Source organism: Nothobranchius furzeri, chromosome 7 (genome assembly GCF_043380555.1).
Source record: "Nothobranchius furzeri strain GRZ-AD chromosome 7, NfurGRZ-RIMD1, whole genome shotgun sequence".
Lineage (NCBI taxonomy): Eukaryota > Metazoa > Chordata > Actinopteri > Cyprinodontiformes > Nothobranchiidae > Nothobranchius > Nothobranchius furzeri.
Window position 1 is genome coordinate 46,470,413 of NC_091747.1, and position 15,735 is coordinate 46,486,147.

At 41.8% G+C, this 15,735-nt stretch overlaps 2 protein-coding genes across 3 annotated transcripts in view; one reads left to right on the plus strand and one right to left on the minus strand.

Moving 5' to 3' along the window:
- Positions 1-4,499, minus strand: part of smchd1 (structural maintenance of chromosomes flexible hinge domain containing 1) — a 56,979-nt gene extending 52,480 nt beyond the window's left edge. For both annotated transcript variants that reach the window (XM_070553111.1, XM_070553110.1), the window contains exon 1: positions 4,259-4,499. In XM_070553111.1, the coding sequence (XP_070409212.1) occupies positions 4,259-4,360 (102 nt within the window). In that variant the 5' untranslated portion in view covers positions 4,361-4,499. The remainder of the gene's footprint in view (positions 1-4,258) is intronic.
- Positions 4,500-4,611: 112 nt separating this feature from the next.
- mettl4 (methyltransferase 4, N6-adenosine) lies at positions 4,612-13,824 on the plus strand. The gene is made up of 8 exons (XM_015954677.3): positions 4,612-4,973; positions 6,955-7,020; positions 7,302-7,659; positions 7,779-7,848; positions 8,578-8,752; positions 8,835-8,938; positions 9,031-9,116; positions 13,520-13,824. The coding sequence occupies exons 1-8, from the start codon at positions 4,740-4,742 to the stop codon at positions 13,750-13,752; spliced, it is 1,326 nt and encodes a 441-aa protein (XP_015810163.3). The 5' UTR covers positions 4,612-4,739; the 3' UTR covers positions 13,753-13,824.
- The last annotated feature ends 1,911 nt before the right edge of the window (positions 13,825-15,735 follow it).

Sequence of the window (15,735 nt, forward strand, 5' to 3'; positions counted from 1 at the left end):
AATCCTAATAAGAAAGGTTGGATCTTGTGAAATGTTATAAAAACTGCTGTGTCTCATTGGTCTGGCATTGTAGCATCATTGAGAAATGGTTTTGTGTATTTAGACTGATTTACCTAAGAGCTATTGAAAAAAATCCCTTAATTTTGGAATAAAATCCTAATAAAAAAAGATCAGATTGTGTGAAATGTGTTAGAAATGTTGTGTCTTGTAAATGTAGTTTAGTAACACGTCAGAAGTAATTTTGAGTCAATTAGCAAATTATTCTGGAAGCTTTTAATTTCTTGTACTCGTTTACAAAAGGACTCCTTATTCTCTACCTCATTGGCCCATTGGTTTCCTCTAGGAGCACAATGGGAGTAGCAGAAGAATAAATCTCATTCAAATTTTAGCAAGTACTTTCAAAGCTCAGCTGGTAGAGCCGAATACTATCACTCGGAGGATCCGGGTTCGAATCCAGGCAAGACAACAGCTAACATATAACGTTATTTATTTTTTATTCCAGTGATACCTTTTACAGTTATGACCGTTCAACTGTCATTAAATGTCCGAACGTTTGCTGGAAGTGCAGTTGAACTTGCGGAAAGCATGACTCTGGAAGAGAGGGGAAGATGGCCATTGACACCTCAGCTCAGTGCAGTCAAGAATTACTGGTGTTTGGGTAGTCCTGAACGTGTTGTGATGCCCCCACCGTCTCATTGGGTTTTCATTTGTGTTTTTCTTCTGTTGCAGGCAGCTCGTTAAGCAGCCTTGGAGGCACCTGGGCTCAGGTTGTGGTGCTGCCCATAAAGCCTACTGTTTTTCTGCTTTCAATGGGTCTCTCAGAATCAGAATTCAGAATCAGAACAGGTTTATTGCCATTGTCAGTGAACAAACAATTCACAAACTAGGAACTTGCTTTGGTACTAATGTGTTACATATAACATGAATAATAAGATTAAAAATAGAATAAAAGAGAATAAAACTTTCAGCTATAAAAAATGGCAGGTAATGGTAACATGGCCGATAACGTGAGTCGTGACGTATCGAGTACAGAAGACCAGCATGGTTGTGTGTTTATAAGCTATTCACAAGTCTAACGGCAGATGGAAAGAAGCTGTTCTTATGGCGGGAGGTTCTGGTCCAGATGGACCGTGACCTCCTGCCTGAGGGAAGCAGCTTTTTTTCTGCTTTTAATGGGTCTCTCCTGTGTGGTGGAGAGTCCTCACTGGCCATTTTCTGTTCATTAACTTGCTTTAGTAAATCATTACTTTGGTTAAATGAATCAGTTGTTAAACCCCCACTCCGATGTTACAGCCCACCCCTCCCTCTCCCCCTCTCCCTCTCTCTCTTTCACTCGTAGCACTCAGCTTCAGCTGTTGTCCTTGCCTGGATTCGAACCCTGATCCTCCGAGTGCAAGTCATCGGCTTTACCAGCTGAACTATGACAATTCTTACTAAAGATTGAATCAGATTTCTTCTTCTTCTTTTGGTGTTTTATTGGCGGTTGGCAAACAACGAATGGTGCATTACCGCCACCAACTAGTGTGGAGTGTGGTCTGGAACAGCGCTCACAAAACAAAACCAAACAGGAAAAAAAAAAAACAAAAAACCTCAGTCTCCCAAACATCCTTATCTCTTTCAAAAACCGAAATAAAATCTGAAAACAGTCACTTTTTGAATTCTGTCTCAATAAATCAACAAGATCTAGTTTCACTTTCATCTGACTAAGATTTTGAACCATTGTCCTTCTTTCCGCCTGATATTTCTGACATTGTAATATAACATGATCTATTTCGTCTTCTCTACAATAATCACATTTCCCTGTATAATCAGATTTCTTCCGCTACCCCCATTGTGCTCCGAGAGGAAACCAATGGGTTAATGAGGTAGAGGGTAAAGCTTGGTTTATGCTTGACGCATTCACTTTCCACGCGGTGATGCGGCTCGCGGATGGAACGCGCTTCACAACTCGCAGCGTTTATGGTTTGTGCGGCTCGTCTCTGCGGTGAGCCAATATTCTCCCAAACTGAACAGGGCAGCATGGAGCTCTACGGCAAGCATCCAACACTACACCATGGTAGAAGTAGAAATGGCTGTTTACAACACGGCATTTCAGCATTTTTAACAGCGTTCTCGTCTTTTCCGACAGTGCGAGCTATTTCTCTCCAAGAATTATTAACAACACGTTGATCACGGTGATCTTTGAGAGCTGAATCATACAAATGTCTGTATTTACGAACCTCTGCCGTACTAGTTCTTGCCGGTCCGCCATGTTTTTCCGCGTCCGTCCATCCGCGTGGTTAGAAATTTTCCGAGGTGCGCGTTGCGGAAATTCTGGGCCGTGCGGAGGCGCGGCAGAGGGGCGTGGTTGTTAAACTGACGCAACTTTTCCGCGCGGAGCCGTGCGGACCTCGCGGACGCGTCAAGCATAAACCAACCTTAAGGAGCGGAAAAAAACTTACCAATCAGAGCACAGAAAAGATCAGCCATAGGCCACGCCTCCAGTGCCTAAAACTCCCTACAGCCGAGAGTGTAGAAAGGCTGCAGCACGCTTTTCCTCTGCCCTGTGCTCGTTGGCCAACGCGCGCACGCAAGTTTGTCACTTGTGCACATCCTTGTGCGCTCACAGCAGTGTTGCCAGATGTACGATAATTATCGTATTTGTACCATAATTTTGGGCTCTGTACAATGTACGATCAATAGTTTCAAAAATCCTCAAATGTACGATAATTTCACATTGCATCTAGTAACGCCGTCTTTTGCTGTGGCATTCCCAAGCCAATTACATAATTTTAAACTGTTCTGAAGTCAGATTTCACCTCAGTGCTTACAGGTTTATGCTATTGTGTCTATTACAAAAACTGACTCTGGATCTGTACAATAAATAGCCCAATCACATCGATAGGGCCTACTCTCGCGAGAAACTGTAAGGTTATATAATGTGGCAGTGGCCCGCCAGTTTTTGCTGTTTGCCCGTGAGCGCGGCGAGTTAAGATTAAGCTAGGAGGACAGAGCGACGAGACAATGGCTTCTAATCTTAAAAGAAAAACCAGAGAAGGGACGGATGAAGGTAAAGCAAAGCAACACCGGACACAAGCTTATCGTCCTGCGTGGGAGTTGGACCCTATTTTCAAAGGATGGCTTGCACCTGTTACAGGGAACGAAACCAAGGCTTTCTGTCGTTGCTGCAACATCCAGATGGTATCAGAAATCACCGTTCTCTAGAATCATGCAAAGGGAGCTAAACACAAAGAAAGGAGGTGAAATCTGACTTCAGAACAGTTTAAAATTATGTACGATAATAAAGAAATGCATTGCGCCAAACCAGACATCTATACTTAAATGTCTCCAGCAAACTAATGAACAAGAGAACTTTGAAAATGATGTGAAAAATGCTGAAATCAAGCTGAGAAGCACAGACCACTTAGTACAGGTGATTAAAGGCATTCTGCTGTGACAGACAGTGAATCAGATGAGGAGATCGAGATCAGCAACTAGGTGAGTAGGCTTCTCTGTCATTTATTGGGTCAGTTTTTCCACTGCTGTGATGTTTTGTCGCGTGCATTTAACCTATGTAGAAATGACATAAACAGGACTGCGCAAATGTGCATATTGTGTCAATGCGTGGAGGTCGGAGTGGTGCCCACACACTGCATGTTTATAGGCATTATATTACTGGTTTTAAAGATGTTTAATTAAACAGGGCAATATAAAACACCTTCTTTGTTATATTATATTGGGGTGAGAAGTCGTTTATAGAACGTTGTTATCAAATTTATAATGTACGATCATTTGTACTGAACAACGATAATTTATGCCACTCTGTACGATATTGTGGGATTTTGGATCTGGCAACACTGGCTCACAGACACAGTTTGCTCCCTCTCAGTGTACAAATGACCTCTCGCCATGTATATTTTCACTCGAGAGGTTCTAACTTCCACGCGGGAGTCCCGTTCGCACACGCGATGTGGACGCGGAATACGCGTGCACGGGTTTTGGAACCCATCTGACGCCATATAACTAACTAAAATATGCTGGTAGTGGCCCTCGATGGAACAGGGTTCCCCACCCCTGCTAATGGATAAACATTTTCGTGTCCTCGAAAACCCCTGAAGTAGCTATGAGCCTTAAAAACGTATTGACTCCTTCACTGTAATTACTCAAAGTGGCACAAAAATTGTGTCAAAAGCCTGAACTAAAACCCTTTTAACTTCCCAGGGAAACTCATAAAGTTACGTTTTACCCATCAAAACATGGCAAAACTATCACACGTTACCTGGTGGACAACACGAAGAAAGCCTTTCAGGTCCAAACCATCCGTTCCTAAAGTTTTCCTTGACACTTCGCTTTTGGAGCGGCAGTCAAAAACATGGAGCATCCTGTATTTTCCTTGTTTTCCGCTTTACCTTACTCAAGTTATCACTATATACTACTCAAGTTATCACTATATACAATAGATTCGGTCCCGAGACAGTACAAACATCGACATAAATATACAACCCAGCAGCTGCGATAGTTCCTTCCTCCTCATTCTTGAATGTGGGTGTGTGTGTCCTAATTCATATGTCGATGCTCCATGCTCATCTGTATACGGAGGGGCGCGAGAGCCAAAAAGGGTCCGTGAGCGTATTCCACTTCCGCGAACTCCGTTCCGTGTCGTTTACAGCTAAATGTCTGGATAGCTTTGGTGAAAAAGCGCAGCATAGAAAACCAGAACAGAGTCCGTTTTCACATTTCAGAGCCAAAGCAGCATTACTATGTCCGTGGTTCTTCAGAACAGCTGCGGTTGGGTCCTGGACTCTCGGCTGCTCATTAATCGAGGTTATGAACGCTGCATCGGGTGGAAAGAGAGTAAAAAGTTGCACTTCAGCTGTAGTTTTAAAAGGCAATGTTTCCAGATTTTAAAAAGCTATTGCAGCCCGAGCAGCACTGCAGATATGGAAGGAGGACACGAACACGATGATGTGCTGCAGAAAAATAAACGACCAAAGGTAAAGTATGCTGCAGACGATGCTCTACACATTTTAACGGTAACCATAGTTTCTAATTGTTGCAGTTCATGAAGGAAAAATATCCCCTGGGGGTCTCGAGACAGTGGCGTGTCCAGATCTTTTAAAATGGGGTGGCCCAGGTGAGGCACAACTTTGTGCATGGGTGGCACCAATGGTTATGCTTTTTTTGTTTTACCCCCAAGCCTTTTGTGGACAATGAAAAGCCTATTTAAAGGTTAATTAGTGTGGTGGCACCTGGGGTGGCCAATCAGATTCCAAGGGTGGCATGTGCTACCCCAGGCCACTCCCTGGTCACGCCCCTGTCTCGAGAGTTAGGTAAAGTAGTTAACTGTTAACTAATGTAAAGTTAACTTAACATTTAGGTAAAGTAATACATTTTAACTGCGCGTGTGTACTTTGTATTAAATCACAATACATCACAATACACTAAAGGTTAGAGGTAAGTCTAAAATTTTTTAATTAAATCTAAATCTAAAAAGATTTAAATATTTAGAATGAAATGATGTGGCAAGCCACCCAAGTCAGACTGTGTGACTGTCTTAATGAATGTTAATGTGATTGTCTCTTGACAACTATGTGTGAATGTAATTAAACGTGTGTGTGTGTGTGTGTGTGTGTGTGTATTTCAGTCAGTTGAGATTGCAGGATTGAAGCATGTGGGGTTAAACTTACCTGTGAGCAAACCTCATGCCAGCCACAGAAGACTCAGCTATTTTAGATTACATTGAAATACTCTTAATTTAACTGAAATATATCAATTTTTTTCTAAATATTTGAATCAAATCCATCCATCCATAGTTTGTTTATAGAGCATGCGTTGCAACTGACTAAAGTGCTGTACAAGGCAAAGAAGTTTCAAAAGTGCTCACACATTTAGGAGAGGCCAGTTAACTAACAGTCATATTTTTGGACTGTAGTACCCAGAAAGTACCCACGGATGCACAGGGAGAATATGTAAACTCCACGCAGAAAGACCCCAGACTTGGAACGAAGCCATCTTGCTGCAAGGCAACCGCACAAACCACTGCTCCACTGTGCATCCCAGTTTTCATAGTGACCTACTAACATCTATTTATTACGCTTTTTCAGGTTTTTTCTTTACATTTAATGTTACTCAAAGTGCGAGTAGCACCTAAATCAACTTTGTTTTGTTGTTGTTGCTGATTAACCTGTGTCTAATAGTGCTGAAGACATGTGTGATCATTATTTTGGCAGTTTAGTGCAGCTTACTTAAAATCTAATGTTTCAGCCCAAAATCGTAACTATATCTCCATCTTCAGGTTAAAACTTGGCTCCTTATGGATTTTGAATCAGCCACAGCTGATGGCTGAGATGTGACAGGTGATGGTGTCTACCCCATGCTACGTGGCTGCGCTGCACCAGACTCCATCTGAGTCTTGGCCGCACCTCCAGCTGGCTCGGCCACTCACCTGCCGAAATGAAACGTTCGCGCTTGGAGCCGGTGGCCTTGTCGACATTATTAGGTCCATTATAGTTTAGTATTCCTGCGCCCCCTCTGTTATTTGGGGTGGACCTTTATTTTTCAGTGAAAAAAAAATTTAATTTAAAAATTTGTGCAGATGTTACACGCTCCTCTAAATCTGAGTCCATGGTCTTGATTCGGAAAAGGGTAGAATGCCTTCTCCGGGTCAGGGATGAGGTCCTGCCCCAAGTGGAGGAGTTTACGTATCTGAGGGTCTTGTTAGGGAAAACTGGGGCGTGAGATCGATATCCAGATTGTTGCTGCATCTGCAGTGATGCAGGCGTTGTACCGGTCTTTCATGGTGAAGAGAGAGCTGAATCAGAAGGCGAAGCTCTCGAGCTCTCGATCATTGCCTCAATGCTTTTCTCTCGGGCCTGCAGGCAATGCCTTTTTTCAAAGTATTTTTCTAGTAGGAAGTCTAGTTGAAATAAGTCTCCATCCATGGTGTTACACTATAAATATTTATCTGATTTTCAGAAAAGGAAGCGAAAACACAGCAAACTCAATCAAGGAGAAATAGATATAAAGATCTTCCATGAGAAGGTTAGTTAAATCTCATTCTCTTACTCTGACTCTAACACATACCCATATATATATATATATATATATATATATATATATATATATATATATATATATATATACATACATATATATATATATATATATATATACATACATATATATATATATATATATATAGATATATATATATATATATATATATATATATACACGTACATAGCTAGATTTGTGATGCTGACAATATTGTCACTTTCTGGATTAAACACTGTATACATATCTGTGTCTATGCAAAATAACAGATCAGGCCTTTTATTGTGGAGGGCACCAAGTCTTTGGTGGATTCAGCTCAATCCATTGGATATCTGGATGGAGAGAGAGACACATTGATGGAGGCTCTTCCTTCCCAGGAGTGCAGTCTGGTAGCTCTTTGTGAAATGGCTAAAGAGCTCCCTCTAGTGGAGGATGAGCAGAAGAAGTGGACCCAGCCACTTGTCACTGGAGAAAGCTGTGCTTCCCATGTTGACCTGTTCTCCCAAGTGACAGAGAACAAACAGGGCTATGCAGTGGTGGTCCCGCTGATGGGAGAAGAGTATGTTATACCGCCTAACGCAGCTTTCCTGCTCTCTGATTTCACTAGATTACAACCACTGGTCCAGTGTGAGTATTAATGTGTAACGGAAAAGCATATCTCAGTATTTTCATGCACCTGGTAAAGAACATTTGAATTGTAGTACTGTCAAACACTTTTTTGAATAAGATATTTGTTTTTCAACCAGGTGGGAGAAGGTTCGATTTAATCGTCATTGATCCACCGTGGGAAAACAAGTCTGTGAAACGGAGTCGCAGGTGATTTGGCTTTTATATTTGTACTTCACGTGTTGATGAGAAGAAAAAATTATGCCAGGGTGCTTTTTCAGGTAATATGTCTGGTAAAAAAAAAAAAAGAAAACTAGTTTAATGTGTATCATATACTGACATCTACTGGTGAAAGTTGCAATTTGCCATTAGTTGATTCCACTAAAGATCCCCAGCTTTGTCTGCATATTTAGATCACATAAAGCAAATATTAGGGATGTCCCGATACAACTTTTTCACTTTCCATACGATACCGATATGGCAGCCTTTAGTGTTGACCGATACCGATCTGATACGATATCAGCAGAAATCATACATACTTTAACCTATTTCATAGTGTGGAGTGTATGAAAGGCTCGATCAAGTGATATTACTTAATTGGAGAACAAGAGCCAATAACAGTAAGTATGAAATAAATGACAATTTTTTCTTTACCATTGGTTGCAAAAATGTGAACCTTAACGGACTGCTTGTATCAGAGATTTTTCATGCCGTCCCATATAATCCGATGCACTGTTTTTGGGCCGATATCGCATTACTTCCAATATCGGAATGGGACATCCCTAGAGAATATTATTTAGAGTGACGATGTTCAGTGAGACTAAGGATCTCCTCAGGATTTCTCAGAAATATATTTTTATAATTTAATTTATAACAACTAGGGTGATGGAAAAAGGAAATTGTATTTATTCTTTTCGTCATATTTATTTTTTCATAAAGATACAGCTTCTTGCCCTCATCCCAGCTGAAACGCCTCCCCATCCCCTCACTGGCCTCTCAAGACTGTTTAGTGGTTACCTGGGTGACGAACCGGCCCAGCCACCTGCGTTTTGTTCATGATGAACTGTACCCACACTGGGGTGTACAAGTCCTGGCTGACTGGTTTTGGGTGAAGGTACACAACATGCATCAACAAAGCATCCCAAACATCCCAATCTGGAATCGTTTCAGCTCTTTCAGTGGCTTTCTTCCTTTAGGTCACCACATCCGGGGAGTATGTGTTTCCCATAGATTCCCAGCACAAGAAGCCATATGAAATACTGGTGTTGGGTCGATATTGTTCCGCTGATACCTCCAGAAAGTATGAGATTGTTCATGTTTCTTGTGCTTTAAAATTTAAAACCCCTCCATGGAACAAATCCAAATCAGATTCATGTCATTGTGTTGCTTCAGGCCTTCAGAAATCCCCAAGATTGAAGATAAGTGCGTGATTGTGAGTGTCCCCTCAGCTCTGCACTCCCAGAAGCCTTCACTGTCAGGTAAATCTCTAAGTGCTGTGTTTTATCCACACCACTAGAGAGCAATGTTGCAACATCGCTGAATGCATAAGTAGCTGCTTCTAATACCATGTTGGCATTAAGTGAAAGTCCGTTCTCTGAGTTTGCGTGGGTGAAATCATGCCACTCATTCATGCAAAGTTAGCAACAAAGGTGTGAGTCAAACTTTTAAACGGCAGAAAATGTGTGTTTATATATATATATATATATACATATATAAACAAAACTTGTTTGCAGACTCAATGGCATAAATCCAAGCAGGCGTTGAACCTGGAAGAGTTGTGACTCATTAAAGACTGCACTTTTACTACTCAGGTGTCAGATTTGTGCAGCATCTCCAGCATCCACCCTCCTAACTTAGAATCAATGCAAAATCTTGATAATGAGTATGCAAGGACTAAGAACAAGTGAGGCCTGACGTCATCTCCCGCCCTCCCAGGGGAACGCGGTGTATTGTGCAGTATGGGGAGCAGCACACAGCCGCTGTTTGCTGGTTACCCTTTCAGCAGCACAGAAAAGCCCCGTGTCTCATGGAAGTGGGTGGATATTGTGGAAATGCATTGATTGAAATCATAATGATGCTTCTATGGAGCTGTGATACCATAGAGATTAAGTAGATTAGGAAACAGATTGTGTTCGGTCTCCATGTGTGCTTCTTTGTTTGTGGCAAAGACTCAGCAGGTTCGTGCACAACTGCGTTGTTCATTCCCGTTAGTTGCTTCGGTGGTTTTGGAGGGGTTTTCTTTTACGACGATGCTTGAAACATGAAACATTAGTTTTATTAGGTGAACCTGGGTTACATCTAGTGACACAGCTGCACTGAGTTTCAGTGACGAAACAATGTTTATTTTACTTAATACCCAGAATGAGTACTTTCACTCGGTCCCTCTGTTCGTCTTATGCTGCTAAACTGGAACTAGGTTGCTAGAGAAACATAGATCCCAGAACTTCCCAGCTACCACCTTCAGCTCATCTTTAGGGGTGTATTCCAAGACCAGCTGTGAGATATCTTGTCCCCAGTGAGTCCTGATTCTCCCGAGATGTCCTAATGGGACATGCCTGAAAGCGACTAGTAGACATCTTTGATATCCAAAACTACCTCAGCTGGCTTCTTTTGAGGAGGAGTGAACTCCTCCTGAAAAGCTGCACACTTCTGTCCATTTCAGCCACTTGTTTCAACGATTTTATTGTTTTGATCATTACGCTCAACTGTAGCTGAGTGTTGGATCACGGGTCGATTGGGAATTCGTCAGCTTTGCCTTTCGACTCATCCCTCTCTTTTCACCACGAGCAAATGAGACATCCAGTAGAAGATGTTTCCCCTCAGATAATTAAAATAATGTATTTATACAAGTTCACAGAGTTTAACAGAGAAAAAGGACACCAGCTTCAGTCAGAGCCGGAGATTAGTTCAACCTGGCATCAGGAAATGACCAGACATGTACACAATATTACAATTACATGGGGGAAAAAATGTATTCGTTCATTATATCTCCCCTTCAAACCTGTAAAAGTCCATCCTTCCATTCATTTTCCTCCACTTATCGGGTCGTAGGGGCAGCAGCCTAAGCAGAGAGGCTCAGACTTCCCTCTCCCCAGCCACTTGGGCCAGCTCCAGGGGAATCCCAAGGTGTTCCCTGGCCAGCCGAGTGACAGTCTCTCCAGTTTGTCCTGGGTCTTCCTTTAGGTCTCTTCCCGGTTGGACATGCCCGGAAAACCTCACCAGGGAGGTGTCCAGGAGGCTTCCTAACCACCTGGTGATACTTGTGGTTAACTCGAGCTATTTGGTTGGAACTCAGTTGGAAATGATATTGGTAAATCGGAATTCCTACAATTAGACTGAATCAGCATTTCTAAACAGCCAACGCCAAACAACGAGGCCCAAATCCCCCCACAACGCCCTGATTGGTGCTGGTTTATTGTCCCCCAGAGCGCCATCACAAACAGTGATTCCTCTGGTCATTGAACACCACACAGACATTCTCTCCATCCCCTAAATGATGGTGTTCTTTGACAAAATAATAATGTTTATAATATCTGTGGATGCCTTGTGCTGATTAGTGAAATCACTCACCACCAAAACGGTTATGATATTTTGACGTCTTAAGTCTTAAAAGGACCGTCTTAAATTGGAGACAACAGCAGGAAGGACCAAGACTTCCCTCCTGGAACTATTATAATGGAATAAAGCAAATGGCCATGAAAGTTTACCTTAGCTTTGGGGAGGAGTCATTCAAGGAATCCCACTGCTGCCACCATCTGTATTAGCAGAAATAACGATATGAGAAGACTGCTTTAAAATTTAGTATAAATTAATGTCAAGTTTAAGTTCAAAAATAGCAAAATGTTCAAAAAATCTCATTCTTGCGTGTGATTGACAGTGTTTCACGATATTTGGTGACCACAGTGGATAAAATCTGCTTCAAAAACTATCAAAGCAAAATTAAACTATGACGCAAGCTTATTCATAATACCACCTGATGATATTCAGATTAAGAGTATTTTCTACTTACAAGGGCTTATTTACAGCCTTTACCCCTCATTTATACAAGTCTTAATATTGGCACAGATTGCTGTTTCATTATCTTAGATTAACCAGCAGGTGTGCCGAACCCAAGCAGGGTCCCCAAAGTTGATCTAGTTCTGATGGAGACAGTCAAACCAAAGTATTTATGGTAAAGATTTATCATCTTTGGCTAAAATTCAAAGGTTGACATTTCTTTTTTTGTAGTAGATTTTCCAAACCAAACAATGATAAAAACATCTAAAGACCTCTGGCTTTATCCGGTCAAACTTTTTCTCTCACTTCTCTTATTCTGCTGCACCTTTCAGTAAGTGGTCTGAAGCCCCGGCTCTTGAGTCCACCACGTCGAGACATTTTGACCCACCCGTGTTTTCCTCTCAGTTTGAGGTTCCTGTCACTGACATTCCTGGTTGCTATTAGACAGCACTGCGGGTTTTGGACCGACATCTTGCCTGTCCTTTGGGTTTTCTTGTCAGAAGTTTGACGCGTTGTCCCATTTCGAAGTTAAGAAGATAATTAAACCTTTACCTGTCTCTCAGCCTGAGAGCTGAGTCACCACTTGAGGATGAATTAGCAGCAGAGATGCGTGTTTGGCCTTTCCACACCGTGGCTCTGTCTCTGTGACGGACATAGACGGGAGAAGAATGTAGGAAATTACAGTATTTGTACGGGTTGGATTGGTTTTGGGATCCGTCTTTTGAGCTCATTAACTCCCTGAGTGTTGGCTGAAGTGAGTCAAGTCGCACAGGGGCAGAGGAAGTGAAACAGATCTGTCAGCTGTGCCTCTCCTGGAATATTAGCACATAGAAAGCCAAGGTCACTTCCAGTCTCCTCATAGAAAAATCTGCTCTGAGGTGAGCTGGGCAGCTGCCACGGCTGTCTTCTGCATATTTACCAGATAAATAACAAGGAACCCTCGCTGATCAGATGCATGTGAAGCAGTAAATTAATATCTCACATTTGTGTGTAGCTGGAGTTTCTCTGTGCACAAATAAAGAACTAACAGTGAAAGAAATCATGATCAAACTTGAGCCCCCAAGTAAAGTTATTTAAATAAATAAAATGAAGTACAATTAAGTAATTACAGTTGTTGGAACCTAATGGTCTTTGTTTTCTACAGATCTTGCCTTCATACTAATTTATCCTTCTTTGAGATGTGATCGGTGTTCTTTCTTACGTAGCTCAGGTTTAATAATTAACTGGTATTAAAGAGGCTTTTATTTAGCAGAATTTGGTGAGTTTGATGACTGGATACGTAGACATTTTACATATCTTTTCAACCTTGTGTTCACACAAGTCAAAAATTGAAATTGAAACTAAATATTTTTGACATTGACCACCTCTAACCTACTCGAACCTCCTTATAGCATAATAGCATCAGTCTTGAGAGAGAAAGACAGAGAGAGAGAGAGAGACAGAGAGGAAGGGAGAGAGAGGGAGAGAGAGAGAGAGAGAGAGAGAGAGAGAGAGAGTGTGAGGGAGAGAGAGAGAGAGAGAGAGAGAGAGAGAGAGAGAGAGAGAGAGAGAGAGAGAGAGAGGGTGAGGGTGAGGGTGAGAGAGAGAGAGGGTGAGGGTGAGGGTGAGGGTGAGAGTGAGAGAGAGATAAAAAGCATAACATGAGAATAATAGTTAAATGTTGTAGCTCTGTTGCCTGCCTAGAGGTGAGGGTTCAGGAACAAAAGGTGTTGCTTCCATCCATAAAGCATGGAAGTAAGGAGAGGGGCTTAAGGTGCAGTACATTTTTTCACCTCTAGATGGTGTAATCTAACAGAAAACTTAAGATTTCTGCCTTATTATGTTTGGAAATGATGCACATACTCCAGACAACAGATCTGAATTTCTCCTCTCCTTTTCGCCACAGAGGTCTTGAGGCCATTTGTTGGCGCTGAGGCTGAGTGTTTGGAGTTGTTTGCACGAAGCCTTCAGCCCAGATGGACCAGCTGGGGCAACGAGGTGCTGAAATTTCAGCACATCAGCTACTTCAATTTGACACCTGCAGAAGCTTGTAAAGACGAGGCCACAGATGACTGCACAGACGAGTTTTCAGTTCCCCTGAGAGAACCTGGCCTCCCTAACGCTTCGTCTCCTCTGTGAACAAATGACTGACATCCCAACATCTGCCACACCAGTCTTTGACTTTGTTTTTAATAAAGATTCTACATCAAATCATTGCTCCAGCAGCTCTTTTTTGATCTATCGTCTGCATGCATGTGGGACCTTTGATTTCTGTTTTTTATATTGTTTTTTTTTACGTCTGGGTAAATTTTTAGGAATCGATGATGGCGTTTGAGAGATGAAAGAGCATTTTTGTGCAACTACTTCCCACAGACCCTCAAAGTTTTAGCCTTTCAAGTTATCATTGGCACATTGTCTTAAAATGATCAAAGTACTTCTATTTTTACTCCCTCTGTTTTAAGCTGAATTTCTCATTCTGGATAGAAGAAACATTTCCATGCTGAAAACATATTTGCTTTAAACAAAGTTCTGCTTTGATTTTATCATCTACATAGAATAATTTTGCCCTTGATTTTCCCTGTTTCCACTGAAAAATTAGCTCTTCTAACTGGCTAACCTGCTTTTTCTCACTGGGTGGGGGCTCTTTAATGAATGGTGTTGGTGGATGAGGACGGAGCTGACTCTGAGGAAGACGAGGATGAATTATAGCCACTGCGGCACACTACATGTCACCCCTAATGAAGCTAGAATATGACTCCAGCAGGATCACATACATATTACTTTGTCGTGCTGTCTGTCTTCAACACACGGCCAACAGGATTAGGATTTTCACATTTAGTTAGGGCAAGCTGTTGTATGTGATATTTTATAGGAATGGAGCTAAAACTCAATGATAGGCCAGGTGACCATAGTAAACATTAATGAGCAATCATGGAAAATGATCTTTGAATTTCTCCAAATCCTGCAATAAATGAATCAAACATTCGTTAAATCATCATTGATGCTGTTTCCTCTTCATGTGTGTCATCCACCTTCCTCTTAGGTTTTAGCTTTTAAAATGCATACTTGAAATACAAAAAAGTGTAAAGATGTCTGTATTCCTGCTTCTCGAATAGAGTAATCTGCTTTATCTTTATTTTTTCATTATTGGACAATTACTAATGATGCAAGTGGTGTCTCGAAGCCCACGATAGACTAAAACAATGAAGTCATCGCCTCTCCTCCAGGCGCCGGTGAAAGCAGGGAGTCGTGTCACGCTAAAGATGAAGCACCAAGACCTGCTCACCCTTCTTTCTCCTGTTTCCCTTGTTCTCCCGCTTGTCACTGAAAATGCTTCCATTTCTGGGATTAAATTCTGATCTGACCACTGTCACCAAACTCTGATCAGATGTACAGAGGAGTGTCCAACAGAACAACATTGATCAACAACAGTAAACAAATATTTCGCATGCAGATATTAACTTTTATACAATGTGAGAGCTGAACTGGAAATGGGCAGTTTAAGGTTAATCCTGCTGTCGGTTTCAGATTACAGGTATTTTTTGCAGAAATGTGATGATATCCCTGCTATAAAAGCCCAGATGTGCCTGAATCACGAAGTCCAAGTCAGCTAGGGGAGAAAGTAGCTTCAATCGACAGGTTTTGGACAGCTATTTCCTGATATTTGGACATCTTGCCAATGACTGCTAGCAACATGACTCTACCACTGTCTCTGCTTTGCAACCTTAATGTTTTATCTCCACAAGTAACACACGCTTGAAGGAGTTCTGCTGTGTGGTGGAGTTGCTAATGCTAACGGTTAGCTTCTACTAGCTGAGATGTTCATTAAAATATATTTTGTTTTACTGCATTCATTTTTATCTGTATGCCAATTCTAAATGTAAAGATAGTCTGCGTAAACCTGAATAGGTCCAACGGTTGACAGGTCACCTGCTTGAGTGTAATCAGATGTCTCTATAGGAGCTTTCTGAGCTGAAGAGGAGGATATGAGGTTCTGGGCTTTTCCTCAGACAGGCTCATGCATGCATCGCCACGTTGGAGGCAGGAACAAGCGCTATTCAGCCAAAGTTTCATAATCAGGGAACATTTTCAGAGACAGGGTTTGGAAAACACTCGCTTCAG

What these genes read in the sequence shown, in the direction of transcription:
- mettl4 (XM_015954677.3), top strand. Translation starts at nt 4,740, where the DNA reads ATGTCCGTGGTTCTTCAGAACAGCTGCGGTTGGGTCCTGGACTCTCGG. An exon ending in TCTGTGAAACGGAGTCGCAG is followed by an intron (nt 7,849 to 8,577) that starts GTGATTTGGCTT and finishes TTTTTCATAAAG; the next exon opens with ATACAGCTTCTTGCCCTCAT. An exon ending in CCAGAAGCCTTCACTGTCAG is followed by an intron (nt 9,117 to 13,519) that starts GTAAATCTCTAA and finishes TTTTCGCCACAG; the next exon opens with AGGTCTTGAGGCCATTTGTT.